This window comes from Oncorhynchus clarkii, chromosome 31 (genome assembly GCF_045791955.1).
Source record: "Oncorhynchus clarkii lewisi isolate Uvic-CL-2024 chromosome 31, UVic_Ocla_1.0, whole genome shotgun sequence".
NCBI lineage: Eukaryota > Metazoa > Chordata > Actinopteri > Salmoniformes > Salmonidae > Oncorhynchus > Oncorhynchus clarkii.
This window is the reverse complement of record NC_092177.1, coordinates 27,958,150-27,977,733: the sequence shown is the minus strand read 5'-3', so window position 1 is coordinate 27,977,733 and position 19,584 is coordinate 27,958,150. Positions and strand designations below refer to the sequence as shown.

At 40.8% G+C, this 19,584-nt stretch overlaps 1 protein-coding gene across 1 annotated transcript in view; it reads left to right on the top strand.

The window, feature by feature from the left end:
* The window catches only part of LOC139390783 (diacylglycerol kinase theta-like), a 31,793-nt gene that overhangs the window by 7,852 nt on the left and 4,357 nt on the right, over positions 1 to 19,584 (top strand). The window contains exons 5-21 of the mRNA XM_071138158.1: positions 3,668 to 3,793; positions 3,874 to 4,027; positions 8,262 to 8,336; positions 11,267 to 11,367; positions 12,163 to 12,377; positions 12,558 to 12,648; positions 12,850 to 12,904; positions 13,057 to 13,118; positions 13,290 to 13,440; positions 13,631 to 13,669; positions 14,234 to 14,349; positions 14,482 to 14,633; positions 16,792 to 16,940; positions 17,069 to 17,247; positions 17,719 to 17,819; positions 18,121 to 18,267; positions 18,472 to 18,583. Of these exons, the coding sequence (XP_070994259.1) occupies positions 3,668 to 3,793; positions 3,874 to 4,027; positions 8,262 to 8,336; positions 11,267 to 11,367; positions 12,163 to 12,377; positions 12,558 to 12,648; positions 12,850 to 12,904; positions 13,057 to 13,118; positions 13,290 to 13,440; positions 13,631 to 13,669; positions 14,234 to 14,349; positions 14,482 to 14,633; positions 16,792 to 16,940; positions 17,069 to 17,247; positions 17,719 to 17,819; positions 18,121 to 18,267; positions 18,472 to 18,583 (2,025 nt within the window). The remainder of the gene's footprint in view (positions 1 to 3,667; positions 3,794 to 3,873; positions 4,028 to 8,261; positions 8,337 to 11,266; positions 11,368 to 12,162; positions 12,378 to 12,557; positions 12,649 to 12,849; positions 12,905 to 13,056; positions 13,119 to 13,289; positions 13,441 to 13,630; positions 13,670 to 14,233; positions 14,350 to 14,481; positions 14,634 to 16,791; positions 16,941 to 17,068; positions 17,248 to 17,718; positions 17,820 to 18,120; positions 18,268 to 18,471; positions 18,584 to 19,584) is intronic.

Genomic DNA, 19,584 nt, shown 5'->3' with positions numbered 1-19,584 from the left:
CGAGGGAGAAGGGCCTTGGTCAGGGAGGTGACCAAGAACCCTATGGTCATTCTGACAGAGCTCCAGAGTTCCTCTGTGGAGATGGGAGAACCTTTCAGAAGGACCACCATCTCTGCAGCACTCCACCAATCAAGCTTTTATGGTAGAGTGGCCAGACGGAAGACACTCCTCTGTAAAAGGCACAAGATATCCCACTTGGAGATTGCCTAAAGGACTCTCAGACCAAGAAAAACAATATTCTCTGGTCTGATGAAACCAAGATTGAACTCTTTGGCCTGAAAGCGTCACGTCTGGAGGAATCCTGGTACCATCCCTACGGTGAAGCATGGTGGTGGCAGCATCATTCTGTGTGAATGTTTTTCAGCGGCAAGGACTGGGAGACCAGGATCAAGGGAAAGATAAACGGAGCAAAGTACAGAGCGATTCTTGATGAAAACCTGCTCCATAGCGCTCAGGACAATAGGCTGGGGTGAAGGTTCACCTTCCAACAGGACAAGGACACTAAGCACACAGCCAAGACAACGCAGGAGTGGTTTCGGGACAAGTCTCTGAATGTCCTTGAGTGGCCCAGTCAGAGCCCGGACTTGAACCTGATCAAGCATCTCTGGAGAGACCTGAAAATAGCTGTGCAGCAACGCTCCCCCATCCAACCTGACAGAGGTTGAGAGGATCTGCAGAGAAGAATAGGAGAAACTCCCCAAATACAGGGGTGCCAAGCTCTCTAGCGTCATACCCAAGAAGACTCAAGGCTGTAATCGCTGCTTAAGGTGCTTCAACAAAGAACAGAGTAAAGGATATACTTATGTAAATTTGCCAAAAATCTGTTTTTGCTTTTACATTATGGGTATTGTGTGTAGATTGAGGAAAAAAACAATTTAATCCACTTTAGAATAATGCTGTAATGTAACAAAAGTCAAGGGGTCTGAATACTTTCCAAATGTTAAAAAAGCATACATTGAATATCCCTTTGAGCGTGCTGAAGTTAATAATTACACTTTGGATGGTGTATTAATACACCCAGTCACTGCAAAGATACAGGCGTCCTTCCTAACTCCGTTGCCAGAGAGGAAGGAAACCACTCAGGGATTTCACCATGAGGCTACACATTAACAGTTTAATGTTCAATGACTGTTATATATTCCAAAACGTGCATCGTGTTTGCAACAAGGTACTAAAGTAATACTGCAAAATCCAATAGGAACACCAGGTTCAGTCTGCTTTCCTCTTGACTCTGGGAGATGAATCCACCTTTCAGCAGGACAATAACCTAAATCACAAGGCCAAATCTACACTGGAGTTGCTTACCAAAAAGACAGTAAATGTTCCTGAGTGGCCGAGTTATAGTTTTGACTTAAATCTAATTGAAAATCTATGGCAAGACCTGAAAATGGCTGTCTAGCAATGATCACAACCAATTTGACAGAGCTTGACAAACGTTGCACAATCCAGGAGTGGAAAGCTCTTAGAGACTTACCCAGAAAGACTTACAGCTGTAATCACTCTTCTACAAAGTATAGACCCAGGTGTGAAAACGTATGTTAATTAGATATTTCTGTATTTCCTTTTCAATAGATTTGCCAAAATGTCTAAAAACAAATTTTCACTTTGTCATTATGGGGGATTGTGTGTAGATGGGTGAGGGGGAAAAATATATATTTAATCCATTTTGAATTCCGGCTGTGACACAACAAAATGTGGAATAAGTCAAAGGGTATGAATACTTTCTGAAGGCACTATGTTTGGACAATACCTTAATAAAATATAATGATGTAAGAATATTAAAATGCCATTTGTTTAAAAGTTTAGCAACATCATATAATAATGTCACATTACACATCAATATAGGCAGAACATTGCAGCAATGTTTTCAGAACTACTTCCGTTATTGTTGAAGTAGGTTTTTAGAACAATTTTGTGTCATCATGTCTTAACCTTTAAGTAATAACTTTATAAGAGTCTTCGAGGACTGTTTCTTTTTTGTTCTAGGTGTTAGTAGTAATGTCTCCATCCATATTCGCTGACTATACCAGGACACCTTTTTTTCATCTTTTTTTTACAAATTCTATTGCTCCAACATTTTAAAGTATGTTCAGGGAACGTTATTTGAACCATCATGTCATAACATCACACTACCTTTTTGAGACCATTTTAGGAATATTCCTTGCTTGTTGTGTATAGGTGTTTTAAATAACATCCATCAACATTAGCAGAACATTCCTGTACTGTTTCCTTAGAACCACTTCTGTTGCGCCCATATTTTGTTTGCGGCAGTATGTTCTAAGAACATTACCGGAACATTGTGTTAATACATTCCCTGGCAACCTAATGAGAACCTTACCGGAATGTTCTGTGGTAGTTTTTACAGATGTTGTGAACAACATTTTAGTGAATGTTAGGAGAACATTCCAACATTTAATTTATAACATTTTATTAAGAAAAAGGTTGTGGTGATCAAAAAACCTTCTTTGAATGTTTGTGGGATGTTATCATCCTAATGTTAGCTCAAACTCTAACTAGAACTTAGAATGGAAATGTTAGCTTATGTTCTGGGAATGTTTCCGGTTTGCTGGGTGGTTTGTTGTTATCAATACGCATCATTAATTGTTAGGCCTATACAGGATCTTAATTTGACCACCCTGTTGCAGGAAATGACAACTTGTAGTGTATTCGAGGCTTTTAAAGTTGGTAATTTCCACTTAAAAATGTCAGATTTGATTTGTTCTAACGAAAAACGTATTAACCCATACAAAAATGTCCCTTACTTATCATCAACATTTCAACTCAAATTTCCTGGTGCTGCAGGATTATTTTCCTGCTGTGAGAAACTGGTCAAATTAAGACCCTATACCTTGGTAGGTGTATCGGATGACATCTCCATTAATGTTAGCAGTACATTCCAGTAATGTTTTCTCAGAACCAATTTAATTGAATCCAGGCCTCATTGCTGAAGAATGTTTAGAAAACATTATTGGAACAATCATGTCATAACGTCACACTAATTTCATGAGAGCGTTCCTTGCTTGTTTTTAATAACATCTCCATCAACATTAGCAGAACATTCCTGTAATGTTTTCTTAGAACCTTTTCTATTGCTTTCACCGGAACATTGTGTTAATACAATCCCTGGCAACCTAATGACAACCTTCGGTGAATGTTATATGGTAATTAATACACATTTTAATGAATGTTAGAAGAACATTCCAAGGATATTTCATTTCAAGCATTTTCTTCGCAAAAATATTTGGGAATGTTATCATTCTAATGTTCGAAAAAACTTAATGGGAAACTTAGGGAATGTTCTGGGAATGTTCACAGTTTGCTGGAAAGGTACAGTATTCTCAGTAGGCAAAGAGGCAAAACAGAAGACTAGTGCAAGGGTAGCACTTTTGAGACGGAATTTAAGTTACAGATTGTAGCTTTAACACTGATAACCTGCCTCGTTCAGGGGAGGGATCATTTTGAGCCAAAGAGTTCCATGAGCAAGCACACTGAAACGATGTGAGAGAAATTATTGCTGTGCTGAGCAATATCAAATGTTTGGTCCAGCCAGATCTACATTAAAGCAAATCCAGCAGGATAATGAGTGTATTCCGATGTGGTGACTAATTCACTTATTGCTTTTTGAACCACCTCTCTCTCCGTCTCCTTTTCTCTCTTATTGTCCTAGGATACGCTTCACCACCACTGGCGAGAGGGAAACATCCCCTCAGGTGCACGCTGTGAGGTCTGCCGACGCACCTGTGGCTCCTCGGACGTCCTGGCGGGGATGCGGTGCGAGTGGTGTGGTATGACGGTAAGCCTCAAAACGACACCAAATGTACCGCCACTAAAGAACAACTATAGTTAATAATGCGTTTGTTTCATCCTTTGCAGACACACGCTGCCTGTTATGTCATTGTGCCTCCAGAGTGTGGCCTAGGACGTCTACGTAGCATGCTCCTTCACCCCGCTTGCGTGCGAATATGCTCGCGGAACTTCAGCAAGATGCACTGCTACCGCATCTCTGAGAGCTGCCAGAATGACCTGGGTAAGCTGGTGGTCTCCACCAATGTTCCCTCTAAGCTGCGAACTTCACTCAACTTTGTAGAGCAGTGGTCACCAACCGGTCCATCTCCAAGGCCTTCCTAGTTAATCGGCAAACATTTCTGTGGAAGAAAAAAAACAACGATAAAGCCTTGTTCCTTTTTTTTTTTTTTTCGTCTCAGGCTGTTGGCGGTAGGTGCATGTGATTCAGCTACACTGGGCGCCGGGTAGGCGAACTGTTGCCATTTTTAACTTTTTCATGTGTCTCAAGGTACAAATTCTGCCTTCCCGACGTGCCTGAAGAGCAAATCAAGTACACTACAGGCCTACCGCTAGACAATCGGATGGCTCAGATTACTGTGTCTGCAGTAACGTAGCAGGCATAGCTGGGGTGGCAGGTAGCCTAGTGGTTAGCGCGTTGGGCCAAAAGGTTGCTGGATCAAATCCCTGAGCCGATTAGGTAAAAATCTGTTGTTTTGCCCCTGAACAAGACAGTTAACCCACTGTTCCCTGGTAGGCCGTCATTGTAAATAATAATTTGTTCTTAACTTACTTGCCTAGTTAAATAAATAAATTAAAAATTAAAAAGCTACAGCAAAGTTCATACTGTGAGATTTCAAAATGTTTAAAACCATGACTAGAGAGAGACTGTCAAATCAAATCAAATGTGTCAATGAATACAGCAAAGAGCTGCTGGTTTTATGAGTGAGTTCATGTTTAAGTTCTTACTCAGCACTGTCAACACTTTGTATTCAACACTTTTATAACCCATAAAATGCCCGTTCTTCCTATTTCCACTCAGCGCTACAACAAGCACTGCAGCAGTAATGAATGAGGAGGAAAGTGGCTTGCATTGTTATTATTATTAGCGGCTTGGGTGTTTTTTAATATCAAGGAATATTTCACTTTCTCTGTTCATAAGAGCAACAACATGAATTTGTGCATGAAGCAGAAATAATGCGGTCCGACTCGAGTTTCGGTGTCCCTTTTTGGTCAGTGTCAGTGGAGGAACCTCAGTCTGCTGTTCTCTCCTTCCACTGAGAGTGACTATCAGATGCAGGCACCATCAGCCCAGTAAAATAAAAAGCAAATTATTTAAATGTATGCTCACTCAGCTGTGCTTCACAAGTAATGCAAGAACTGATCTATTACCGGTGTGATCATACAGCCTACCTCAAATTGTTTAATATACATTTTAAAAAACAATGCATTGGCAAAGCCAATATGTGGTGTTAATGTATTGGGCCTATAGCTTACTGCACAAACCTCGTTGCTACAGTACTGTTTTTGATTGGTTAATGTTGCGTAGGCTTACATTTTTTTAAGTCATGTTAAAAAACAATCTGAGTGGTCGATCTCGGCTTGCGTTTTGACTCATAAAAGGTTGGTGGCCACTGTTCTAGAGTTTTCCCTGCTGACACTATCAGCGTTTTCCTTTATTGTGGCAATTGTGATCGACTCAACGCAATATTAGCAGCTTTCAATGCAACATACCGAAACAAAACAAACTATGGAAGACATTTTGCATAGTTCTACAAGAGCACAAAATGTGTACATTTCTAGACATCTTTGAAAGCAAGTCAGGTAAAGAGATTTTTGTTTGTCTTAAAGGGGTAGTGTTGTATTTTTAAGACAGACAGGCTTGAATAAGCAAAGGAGCTAATAGGCAGAGGGTTGCATCATTTGTCAGATTCTCTGTAATAATTGTATGGGAATAATGATGCATTTTATTTTGTAAAGTGGTTTCTTGCATCACACAACACAACAAAATGTTCAGTCATCTCATTTTCTCTATTGTTTTGATAGTAGGCCACTCTGGTTGGCCTACATTATGACCAAATAGCCACAGTAGCCTACTGAACCACTGTTAAAACTGAAACTTAAAGCAGGTACAGCCTCAGTGTTAACAGTAAACGCGCGCTGGAAGTTGCACAGAATTTTCACAACATTCAACTTTGCGCTCAGCAGACCTGAAATTTGCTCAGTGCTGAATTTTTTTTGAGGGAACATTGGTCTCCACCGTCCATTAACCCTCCCCACCCCCATACCCAAAGCCACATCCTCTAAGCAACTGTTTCACACTCCGACATTACCATTCAAACAAATATAGACAGTGTGCACACAAAATATACACATTGGAAAATAAATTAAGAAAGTAATAAGATATACAGTGCATTTGGAAAGTATTAAGACCCCTTGACTTTTTCCACATGTTTTTACATTACAGCCTTATTCTAAAATGGCTTAAATAAATAAACATATCCTCATCAATCTACACACAATACCCAATAACAACAAAGCAAAAACTGGTATTTCGAAAGTTTTGAAAATTAATTTAAAATAAAAACAGGTACCTTATTTAAATAAGTATCCAGACCATTTGCTATGAGACTCAAAATGGAATCCTGTTTCCATTGATCATCCTTGAGATGTTTCTACAACTTGGATTCCACCTGTGGTATATTCAATTGATTGGACATGATTTGGAAAGGCACACACTTGTCTATATAAGGTCCCACAGTTGACAGTGCATGTCAGAGCAAAAACCAAGCCATGAGGTCGAAGGAATTATCTGTAGAACTCCGAGACAGGATTGTGTTGAGGCATAGACCTGGCAAAGGGTACCAAAACATTTCTGCAGCATTGAAGGTCCCCAAGAACACATAGGCCTCCGTCATTCTTAAATTAAAGAAGTTTGGAATCCCCAAGACTCTTCCAAGAGCTGGCTGCCCGGCCAAACTGAGCAATCGAGGGAGAAGGGCCTTGGTCAGGGAGGTCACCAAGAAACTGATGGTCACTCTGACTGAGCTCCAGAGTTCCTCTTTGGAGATGGGAAAACCTTACAGAAGGATAACCATCTCTGCAGCACTCCACCAATCAGGCCTTTATGGTAGAGTGGCCAGACGGAAGCCACGCATCAATAAAAGTGCAAAGGGATACCTAGTCAGTTGTACAACTGAATGCTTCTTCTTGAATCAGAGAGGTGCGGGGGCCTGCCATAATCGACATCCACGTCTTCGGAGCCCGGGGAACAGTGGGTTAACTGCCTTGCTCAGGGGCAGAACGACGGATTCTTACCTTGTCAGCTCTGGGATTCGATCCAGCAACCTTTCGGTTGGCACCTAAAGACTCCCAGACCATGCAAAACAAGATTCTCTGGTCTGATAAAACCAAGCTTGAACTCTTTGGCCTGAATGCCAAGAATCACGTCTGGAGTAAACCTGGCACCATCCCTACAGTGAAGCATGGTGGTGGCAGCATCATGCTGTGGGGATGTTTTTTTCACGGCAGGGACTGGGAGAATAGTCAGGATCGAGCGAAAGATGAACAGAGCAAAGCACAGACTGATCCCCAGTCTGAGCAGGTTACGGTTCACCTTCCAACAGGACAGCAACCCTAAGAACAAAGCCAAGATGACGTAGGAGTGGCTTTGGAACAAGTCTCTGAATGTGTTTGAGAGGCCCAGCCAGAGCCCGGACTTGAACCCGATTTCTGGAGAGACCTGAAAATAGCTGTGCAGCGACGATCGCCATCCAACCTGACAGAGCTTGAGAGGATCTGCAGAGAAGAATCTCCAAATACAGGTGTGCCAAGCTTGTAGCGTCATACCCAACAAGACTCGACTGAGGCTGTAATCTCTGCCAAAAGTGCTTCAATAAATATATCTGAGTAAAGGGTCTGATCTCTTATGTAAATGTACTATTTCAGTTGTAATTTTTTTTTGTAAATTTGCAACCATTTCTGTGTTTGCTTTGTCATTATGGGGTAGTGTGTGTAGATTGATGAGGGGAGATAAAAACAATTTAATCCATTTTAGAATAAGGCTGTAATGTAACAATGTAGAAAAAGTCAAGGTGTCTGAATACTTTCCAAAGGCACTGTAACTGAATGGCTGAGTTTCCGTTCTGAAAATGTGAGACCTAGGCCTAATTCATTCTCTGACAATACCACACAGTCAACTTTTCAGTCCCTTTATAAACATTCTTACTTCTAGGCTGTTAGGAATGACGTCTGTCTTTGAGCAAGTGTCAACTTGTCGTTGTCTCTTGTTCTAGGTCAGACAAGATGTCATTTGTCAAGCAAGATGAGCAACGATAAACTGTGCTTGACTTTGAAATTAAAAAAGCATTCCATGTTTCACACGTGTGTAAACTATGTGGGAAAGCAAATGCAACGTTCATTCTATTTCCTCATTGTTTGCCTTCACGTACCTATACCTAACACTTTTGCTTCATCAGATAACCTGGACGAAGTTGACACCCAGATTCCAGCAACTACAAAGGAGAGCCAGCCGGCAACCACAGCGGATTCAGGTAGAGACAGGATAAGTTGTCACGTGTATTTGGCCAGTAATGTTTCCCTGTGATCAGTGAAGTCACATCAAAACCGATACAATTATTCCCATGTTTTAACTATATAAGAGTCCCTAACGTTTCTGTAAGAAGTTACAGTACCAGTCAACAGTTTGGACAAACCTACAGTTGAAGTCGTAAGTTTACATACACCTGAGCCAAATACATTTAAACTCAATTTTTCACAATTCCTGACATTTAATCCTAGTAAAAATTCCCTCTCTTAGGTCAGTTAGGATCACCAGTTTATTTTAAGAATGTGAAATGTCAGAATAATAGTGGAGAGAATGATTTCTTTCAGCTTTTATTTCTTTCATCACATTCCCAGTGGGTCAGAAGTTTACATACACTCAATTAGTATTTGGTAGCATTGCCTTTAAATTGTTTAACTTGGGTCAAACGTTTCGGGTAGCCTTCCACAAGCTTCCCACAATAGGTTGGGTGAATTTTGGCCCGTTCCTCCTAACAGCTGGTGTAACTGAGTCAGGTTTGTAGGCCCCCTTGCTCGCACATGCTTTTTCAGTTCTGCCCACTAATTGTCTATAGGATTGAGGTCAGAGCTTTGTGATGGCCACTCCAATACCTCAACTTTGTTGTCCTTAGGCCATTTTGCCACAACTTTTGGAAGTATGCTTGGGGTCATTGTCCATTTGGAAGACCCAAGCTTTAACTTCCTGACTGATGTCTTGATATGTTGCTTCAATATATCCACATAATTTTCCTCCCTCATGAGGCCATCTATTTTGTGAAGTGCACCAGTCCCTCCTGCAACAAAGGACCCCCACAACATGATGCTGCCACCCCCGTGCTTCAAGGTTGGGAAGATGTTCTTCGGCTTGCAAGCCTCCCCCTTTTTCCTCCAAACATAATGATGGTCATTATGGCCAAACAGTTCTACTTTTGTTTCATCAGACCAGAGGACATTTCTCAAAAAAGTACGATCTTTGTCCCCATGTGCAGTTGCAAACCGTAGTCTGGCTTTTTTATGGATGAACCAGACCTGTGGAGGTCTTCAATTTGTTTTCTGAGGTCTTGGCTGATTTCTTTTGATTTTTCCATGATGTCAAGCAAAGAGGCACTGAGTTTGAAGGTGGGCCTTGAAATGCATCCACAGGTACACCTCCAATTGACTCAAATGATGTCAATTAGCCTATCAGAAGCTTCTAAAGCCATGACATAATTTTCTTGAATTTTACAAGCTGTTTAAAGGCACAGTAAACTTAGTGTACTTCTGACCCACTGGAATTGTGATACAGTGAATTATAAGTGAAATAATCTGTCTGTATACAATTGTTGGAAAAATTACTTGTGTCATGCACAAATTAGATGTCCTAACCGACTTGCCAAAGCTATAGTTTGTTAACAAGACATTTGTAGAGTGGTTGAAAAACGAGATTCCATGACTCCAACCTAAGTGTATGTAAACTTCTGACTTCAACTGTACTCATTCCGTTTTTTTTCTATATTTTTACTGTTTTCTACATTGCAGAATAATAGTGAAGACATCAAAACTATGAAATAACACATATGGAAACATGTAGTAAGCAAAAAAGTGTTAAACAAATCTAAATATATTTTAGATTCTTGGAAGTTGCCACCCTTTGCCTTGGTAACATCTTTGCACACTCTTGGCATTCTCTCAACCAGCTTCATGAGGTATTCACCTGGAATGTATTTCAATAAACATGTGTGCCTTGTTAGAAGTTAATTTGTGGAATTCCTTTCCTTCTTAATGCGTTTGAGCCAATCAGTTGTGTTGTGACAAGGTAGGGATGGTATACAGAAGATAGCTATATTTGGTAAAAGACCAAGTCTATTTTATGGCAAGAACAGCTCAGCTCAAATAAGCAAAGAGAAATGACAGTCCATCATTACTTTAAGACATGAAGTTCAGTCAATCCGGAAAATCTCAAGAACTTTGAACGTTTCTTCAAGTGCAGTCGCAAAAACCATCAAGCGCTATGATGAAACTGGCTCTCATGAGGACCGCCACAGGAAAGGAAGACCCAGAGTTACCTCTGCTGCAGAGGAGACGTTCATTAGAGTTACCAACCTCAGAAATTGCAGTCCAAATAAATGCTACACACAGTTCAAGTAGCAGACACATCTCAACATCAACTGTTCAGAGGAGACTGCGTGCATCAGACCTTCATGGTCGAATTGCTGCAAAGAAACCACTACTAAAGGACACCAATAATAAGAAGAGACTTGCTTGGGCCAAGAAACACAAGCAATGGACATTAGACCAGTAAAAATCTGTCCTTTGGTCTGATGAATCCAAATTTGAGATTTTTGGTTCCAACCGCTGTGTAAGGGCTATTTGACCAAGAAGGAGAGTGATGGAGTGCTGCATCAGATGACCTGGTCTCCACAATCAGCCGACCTCAACCCAATTGAGATGGTTTGGGATGAGTTGGACCGCAGAGCGAAGGAAAAACAGCTAACAAGTGCTCAGCATATGTGGGAAGTCCTTCAAGTCTGTTGTAAAAGCATTCCAGGTGAAGCTGGTTGAGAGAATGCCAAGAGTGTGCAAAGCTGTCATCAAGGTAAAGGGTGGCTACTTTGAAGAATCTAAAATCTATTCTGATTTGCTTACTACATGATTCCATATGTATTATTTCATAGTATTTAATGTCTTCACTATTATTCTACAATGTAAAAGATAGTACAAATAAAGAAAAACCCTTGAATGAGTCCAAATGTTTGACTGGTACTGTATTTTGTGTCACTTTAACTGTGTGTGCTATTTGGAGCATGACACTGAGCTAACGGGTCCTAACGCTCCCAATGTTCAGCATTTGCTAATGTTTAGTAATCTATCCTAATTATACAGGTCCATACATGTAGAATTTCCCACGTTTGTCTAAAGAGTGTTTTTTTGCAAACTTCAGGGAAGCAGGTTCTCAAGGTGTTTGATGGGGACGATGCAGTCAAGCGCAGCCACTTCCGCTTGGTCTCCATTCCTCGGATAACCAAGAATGAGGAAGTGGTGGTGAGATTCTCCCCATTCCCTAAAACTGGATTAACACGGGATTATTTCCACTTTTTTCTGGCACCAAGTGATTCATTATTTTTAGAGTGCATTTATTTTCTCCCACCACTCCTTCCTGGATATCTGCTGTGTATGTAGCCTTTAGCCTTGCTCTGTCACACCTGATTCAAGGTCCTGATGTTCAGCTGGTCAGCAGTGGTGTTAAGTAAAAATACATTCAAGTATTACTTAAGTAGTTTTTTTCTTCATATCTGTACTTTACTATTTATAATTTTGACAACATTTACTTCACTACAATCCAAATGAAAATAATGTACTTTTCACGCCTGTATCAAGAGAACATCCCTGGTCTTCCCCACGGCCTCTTAACTGGCGGACTCACTAAATCTTCATTTGTAAATGAGGTCTGAGTATTGGAATGTGCCCCTGGCTATCTGTACATTTTTAAAAAACAAGAAAATTATGTTCTCTGGTTTTCTTAATTTGAAATGATTTATACTTTTACTTTTGATACTTAAGTATATTTTAGCAATTAGCTTTCGATACTTAAGTATATACCAAATACTTTTAGACTTTTACTCAAGTAGTATTTTAATGGGTGACTTTCACTTTTACTTGAGTTGTTTTCTATTAAGGTATCTTTACTTTACTGACAATTGGGTACTTTTTCCACCACTGACTATGCAAAGTGTTTAAGTACTACTGGTCGTTAGAATCAGGTCAGGTGTGTCAAACGTCTGCACTCCCAGTAGGTCTCTCCAGGAGGATGATCACTGATCTAATCCCTGTCTGCAGGAGTCAGCGTTGAGGACCTTCTACATCCCAGATGACTCGCTGGACTACGAGCTCCAAGACAACGGCCAGCAGGCTCTACACAGCAATGACATCCTCAACCGTAATGGCACCCCTGACGAAAAGGCCATCTTTAAGGAGAATGTGCCTGAGGCATGGCTTCTAAGGGCCAAACCCCAGGACACAGAGGTCCTCAAGGTTTATGCTGGCTGGCTCAAGTGAGTACTGCAGGGGGACAATACTTAGTCATTGGGCAAATCTCAAATGACTATTCCCTAAAAGTGCATTCCTTTTTGAACAATCCTTTGCTGATGCCTAATGAGTTGTTCCCATGGTAAAAGTTGCCCTTATGTACCATACCTCTATCTCCCATCTCTACTGCCTGGCTTTGTTTACAGGGTTGGTGTGGCGTACATATCCATCTCCATCTCCAAGAACAGCACAGTGGATTCTGTCATTAAGGAGGTCCTCACTCAACTGGGAAGACAGGTACAGCTTACCAGCAGGTCTCCAACATAACACACCCAGTCCACCTTAACTGCAGCTTGGCACATACCTTGGCACTAGTATTGTTCACAGAAATTGCAATTAATGGTTGTACTAGAGACTCCATTGCTCTGACTGTATAAACGTATCTGTTAATGACAATCCTCGTTCAATACTCTTGTTTGGTGATGCTCTTTTCTCCAGGACGAAGACCCATCAAGCTTCAGCCTTGTGGAGGTTTACATGGGCAGTAAGCAAGGTCAGGAAACAGGAAACAGGAAGGTGGCAGACCTATACACCAAGGCTGGGTTTTTACATAGCAAGTGTCATACTCTGTTTATTATATGCCTTCATTACTGTATCTTATCAAAGTTCACTGACGGGGTGTGTTATTTCTCTCTCTACATTCAGTTCAGAGACAAGGGCTGACAGGCCAGGAGCTGCTACTGTACAAACTGCAGGAGATAAGGAAGGTATGAGGAACTTCAACCTGACATTTAAGTTTATGGGCGATTGGGTGTGCATAACGTAACAAAATGTGGAAAAGGTCAAGGGGTCTGAATACTTTCCTAATGCACTGTATGTGTGTGTAGGTGTTTATGAACAGGCGTGCGTGTTTATCTTTGTCTTTTTGTTTCTGACAGATCTCCCTAAGGCAGATGAACCAGACACGTTTCTACATAGTGGAGAGCAGGAAGCAAGTTGTGCAGGTCAACCTGCTTCTGGAGGGACTGCCTGTACAACTGAGCAAGGAGGAATATACCAACCTGCTACAGGAGCACTTAGCTATCAAGAGTGAGTCTACACACATCGCATCACCATGCTGCTCCTTTTCTAGAATTAAAACGGATGGAATCCCACGGTATTCAGTGTTGTTCCACTTTACCCAGAAATCCTCCTGAACATTTCCCTTGAAATAGACTATAGTTGATTGAAATGTGATTAAGACTGTTGTTAACTAACTAGATTTGAATCTGCTCCTTAGGTCACTTGGTCACCATCACACATGTTTACGGGAGCCAAGGTGGGTATGTCGCCATGGAAACAGCCAGTGGAGCACCACCTTCCCTTTTCCACCCCCCCTCCTCCTCATCCCACTCTTTTCTCCCCACAATCCCCTCCCTGTCCCCCTCCCTGTGCCCTCATTCCACATCATCCCCAGTCAGGACACACAGGCTTTAGTTGGCTCTGAAACAGACGGTCTGTTCTGGGCTGTGTGTCCCTGCTTGACACTGCTCAAGTCGCTCCTCTGTTGCCGCAGGCCACTGCAGCAGGGTCCTGTCCCATTCAGTGTTACATAAGCCTCTTTCTTACTGACTGTGAGTGTCCCACTGCAGCTGCCACTTCCCTAGAGCTAAATGGGCCATTTATATCAAGCCTGCTGTATGGCCCACAGCCATTTATCTTGCGATGTCTTTATTATAATAAACTATTTATTTGTGGAGAATGTTTGGTGCAATACATCCAAAGTACTAAATGTCATTATAACATTGAATGTGTGCCAGTCTGGGCTATATGAGAGGTCATATTTACAGTGCTTGTTATGCAACATCACATCCTGAGGTTTGCTTGTCTGTCTGAGTTGTAGGTGCAGTAGTGGTGCAGATAACGTGCTTCTCTGAGGCTGAGAGGATCTACATGTTAGCCAAAGACACGTCTGTCAGCAACCAGCAGCTGACCTCCCTAGTCATACCAGAGATCATGGTAATGCTGCGTCAATGTGAAGTAAACAATCCCAGATCCCAATTGAATGTGTAATTTACATGACCAGACCTTTTTAAAGAAGCTGGCTTGCTTTACTCCATTGACTGTGCTGCTGTTGTAACTCCCCTGCAGCACAACAAGTTGCCCAAAGGTGGCTCGCCCCTACTGGTGTTTGTCAACCCCAAGAGCGGCGGGCTGAAGGGCCAAGAGCTTCTTTATGGCTTCCGGAAGCTTCTCAACCCCCACCAAGTGTTTGACATGACCAACGGGGGACCGTTGCCTGGGTGAGACAAGTGGTGGTTAGCCTCATTCAGCAGTGTGATGTGAGAGCTGTTGTGTTTGTAGAAAAGGGGTCTGTATTGTGCAATGTTTTTTCCACAAGGTCTTTGGAAGGAGTTTTTTTCTACTATGTATGTTTGTTAGCCATGACACGGACACAAATAAATTAACCATCCAGCGAATACATGATTGACTTTAAATATATATGTTGTAGAAAATAATAGAAACATTATTATTTATGTAAGAGATATATCTAACTAGCTTACTAGGCTATAATTCTAACCAATGAAATAGATATATATATCTAACTAGCTTACTAGGCTATAATTCTAACCAATGAAATAGATATATCTAACTAGCTTACTAGGCTATAATTCTAACCAATGAAAGAGATAGATATATCTAACTAGCTTACTAGGCTATAATTCTAACCAATGAAATAGATAGATATATCTAACTAGCTTACTAGGCTATAATTCTAACCAATGAAATAGATAGATATATCTAACTAGCTTACTAGGCTATAATTCTAACCAATGAAATATATAGATATATCTAACTAGCTTACTAGGCTATAATTCTAACCAATGAAATAGATAGATATATCTAACTAGCTTACTAGGCTATAATTCTAACCAATGAAATAGATATATCTAACTAGCTTACTAGGCTATAATTCTAACCAATGAAAGAGATAGATATATCTAACTAGCTTACTAGGCTATAATTCTAACCAATGAAATAGATAGATATATCTAACTAGCTTACTAGGCTATAATTCTAACCAATGAAAGAGATAAATATATCTAACTAGCTTACTAGGCTATAATTCTAACCAATGAAATAGATATATATATCTAACTAGCTTACTAGGCTATAATTCTAACCAATGAAAGAGATAGATATATCTAACTAGCTTACTAGGCTATAATTCTAACCAATGAAATAGATAGATATATCTAACTAGCTTACTAGGCTATAATTCTAACCAATGAAATAGATAGATATATCTAACTAGCTTACTAGGCTATAATTCTAACCAATGAAATATATAGATATATCTAACTAGCTTACTAGGCTATAATTCTAACCAATGAAATAGATAGATATATCTAACTAGCTTACTAGGCTATAATTCTAACCAATGAAATAGATAGATATATCTAACTAGCTTACTAGGCTATAATTCTAACCAATGAAAGAGATAGATATATCTAACTAGCTTACTAGGCTATAATTCTAACCAATGAAATAGATAGATATATCTAACTAGCTTACTAGGCTATAATTCTAACCAATGAAATAGATAGATATATCTAACTAGCTTACTAGGCTATAATTCTAACCAATGAAATAGATAGATATATCTAACTAGCTTACTAGGCTATAATTCTAACCAATGAAATAGATATATCTAACTAGCTTACTAGGCTATAATTCTAACCAATGAAAGAGATAGATATATCTAACTAGCTTACTAGGCTATAATTCTAACCAATGAAAGAGATAGATATATCTAACTAGCTTACTAGGCTATAATTCTAACCAATGAAAGAGATAGATATATCTAACTAGCTTACTGGGCTATAATTCTAACCAATGAAATAGATAGATATATCTAACTAGCTTACTAGGCTATAATTCTAACCAATGAAAGAGATAGATATATCTAACTAGCTTACTAGGCTATAATTCTAACCAATGAAATAGATAGATATATCTAACTAGCTTACTAGGCTATAATTCTAACCAATGAAATAGATAGATATATCTAACTAGCTTACTAGGCTATAATTCTAACCAATGAAATAGATAGATATATCTAACTAGCTTACTAGGCTATAATTCTAACCAATGAAAGAGATATATATATCTAACTAGCTTACTAGGCTATAATTCTAACCAATGAAATAGATAGATATATCTAACTAGATTACTAGGCTATAATTCTAACCAATGAAATAGATAGATATATCTAACTAGCTTACTAGGCTATAATTCTAACCAATGAAAGAGATAGATATATCTAACTAGCTTACTAGGCTATAATTCAAACCAATGAAATAGATAGATATATCTAACTAGCTTACTAGGCTATAATTCTTAACCAATGAAATAAGCACCTTATCTCTTTTTTATGTTCTTTTTTTCTGTCCTCCACAGACTGCACACGTTTAGAGAGGTACCCCGCTTCCGGGTTTTGGTGTGTGGGGGAGATGGGACGGTGGGCTGGGTCCTGGGGGTCCTGGAGGCCATCCGACACAAGCTGGTCTGTCCTGAGCCCCCCATTGGTATTGTTCCACTGGGCACAGGTGAGAGGACACACCCTTCTCTTCTGATCACTGTAGTGTGCGTAAGTTAGCTTTAATCAGCATATATCAGTAGTTGAACTATCCCCCCCCCCCCCCCAATATCTTCTCCCCCCAATGCCTTCCATCAGGTAATGACCTGGCGCGGATCCTGCGCTGGGGGGCGGGCTACAGCGGAGAGGACCCCCACCACATCCTTGTGTCTGTAGACGAGGCGGATGAGGTGCAGATGGACCGCTGGACCATCCTGCTGGATGCACAGGAAGTCACAGAGGACGGCAAGGAGAACGGCTTCCTGGAACCACCAAAGGTACAATCAGATGAATGCAGATATAACAATGGCAATAGTTATAATTTGAATCATAACTATAATGCCAAGAGATCTTGGTCCCTAGCTGTGTGTTACCACTTTCCATGTCTGTTGTCTGTAACTTGTGAGGTGTGGAAACACTTTGTTGCTTTTCTGAATTTTGTCTTGCTGCTTTTTGTTCTATGTTGCTCTGTCTGTATGCTACATCTTGCTTGTCCTATGTTGCTCTGTCTGTATGCTATGTCTTGCTTGTCCTATGTTGCTATTGTCTATATTGTAATTGTTTTTAATAACCTGCCCAGGGACTGCGGTTGAAAATTAGCCGGCTGGCTAAAACCAACACTTTTACTGAAACGTTGATTAATGTGCACTGTCCCTGTAAAAATAAAACTCAACTCAATCTATTCAGTTGATGCATGGGCACGCTGGTCGTCCTGGTCATTCATTTACTGGTGGTCTCCCTTGTTGCAGATAGTGCAGATGAACAATTATTTTGGTCTGGGCATCGATGCTGAGCTCAGTTTGGACTTCCACCATGCCCGTGAAGAAGAACCAGGAAAGTTCAACAGCAGGTAGGAGACCACCTCCAGTAAGAAGCTGCTTTAAAATGTCTCAAAAAAGAGAACATCCCCAAAACAACTTATCCTTGTTGTGTGTGTGTGTGTGTGTGTGTGTGTGTGTGTGTGTGTAGCAGTGGAGGCTGCTGAGGGAGGACAGTTTATAATAATTACTGGAACGAAGCTAATGGAATGGCATTAAACACATGGGAACCATGTTTGATGTATTTGATACCATTCCACTAATACTGCTCCAGCCATTACCACTAGCCCATCCTCCCCAATTAAGATGCGACCAACCTCCTGTGGTATGTAGGTTCCATAACAAAGGTGTGTACCTGAAGGCGGGTCTGCAGAAGCTGAGCCACACACGGAACCTTCACAAGGACCTTAAACTGCAGGTGGACAAACAAGAAGTGGAACTGCCCAGCATAGAAGGCCTCATCTTCCTAAACATCCCCAGGTAGGAAATACACACAAAAACACACAGGGTTAAACTCTACACACGGCTGAGAGTCAGACACTCATGACGTATGACATTCACTTCAAGATGCATGCTCATGAAGAGAAATGGCCTCACACACGGTCCCCTTACTCACACAAACCTAAAAGTACATAACGATCTGTAACACAGTCAGTACTTACAACTGCGTGTGTGTGTGTTCAGCTGGGGCTCTGGGGCAGACCTGTGGGGATCAGAGGGTGACTCGCGCTACGGGAAACCACGCATTGACGATGGCATGCTGGAGGTGGTGGGGGTGACCGGGGTAGTGCACATGGTGAGTTCATCACCTACTGCCCTTACTCTGTTGAGTACCATGTACAGTGCCTTGCGAAAGTATTCGGCCCCCTTGAACTTTGCGACCTTTTGCCACATTTCAGGCTTCAAACATAAAGATATAAAACTGTATTTTTTTGTGAAGAATCAACAACAAGTGGGACACAATCATGAAGTGGAACGACATTTATTGGATATTTCAAACTTTTTTAACAAATCAAAAACTGAAAAATTGGGCGTGCAAAATTATTCAGCCCCTTTACTTTCAGTGCAGCAAACTCTCTCCAGAAGTTCAGTGAGGATCTCTGAATGATCCAATGTTGACCTAAATGACTAATGATGATAAATACAATCCACCTGTGTGTAATCAAGTCTCCGTATAAATGCACCTGCACTGTGATAGTCTCAGAGGTCCGTTAAAAGCGCAGAGAGCATCATGAAGAACAAGGAACACACCAGGCAGGTCCGAGATACTGTTGTGAAGAAGTTTAAAGCCGGATTTGGATACAAAAAGATTTCCCAAGCTTTAAACATCCCAAGGAGCACTGTGCAAGCGATAATATTGAAATGGAAGGAGTATCAGACCACTGCAAATCTACCAAGACCTGGCCGTCCCTCTAAACTTTCAGCTCATACAAGGAGAAGACTGATCAGAGATGCAGCCAAGAGGCCCATGATCACTCTGGATGAACTGCAGAGATCTACAGCTGAGGTGGGAGACACTGTCCATAGGACAACAATCAGTCGTATATTGCACAAATCTGGCCTTTATGGAAGAGTGGCAAGAAGAAAGCCATTTCTTAAATATATCCATAAAAAGTGTTGTTTAAAGTTTGCCACAAGCCACCTGGGGAGACACACCAAACATGTGGAAGAAGGTGCTCTGGTCAGATGAAACCAAAATTTAACTTTTTGGCAACAATGCAAAACGTTATGTTTGGCGTAAAAGCAACACAGCTCATCACACTGAACACACCATCCTCACTGTCAAACATGGTGGTG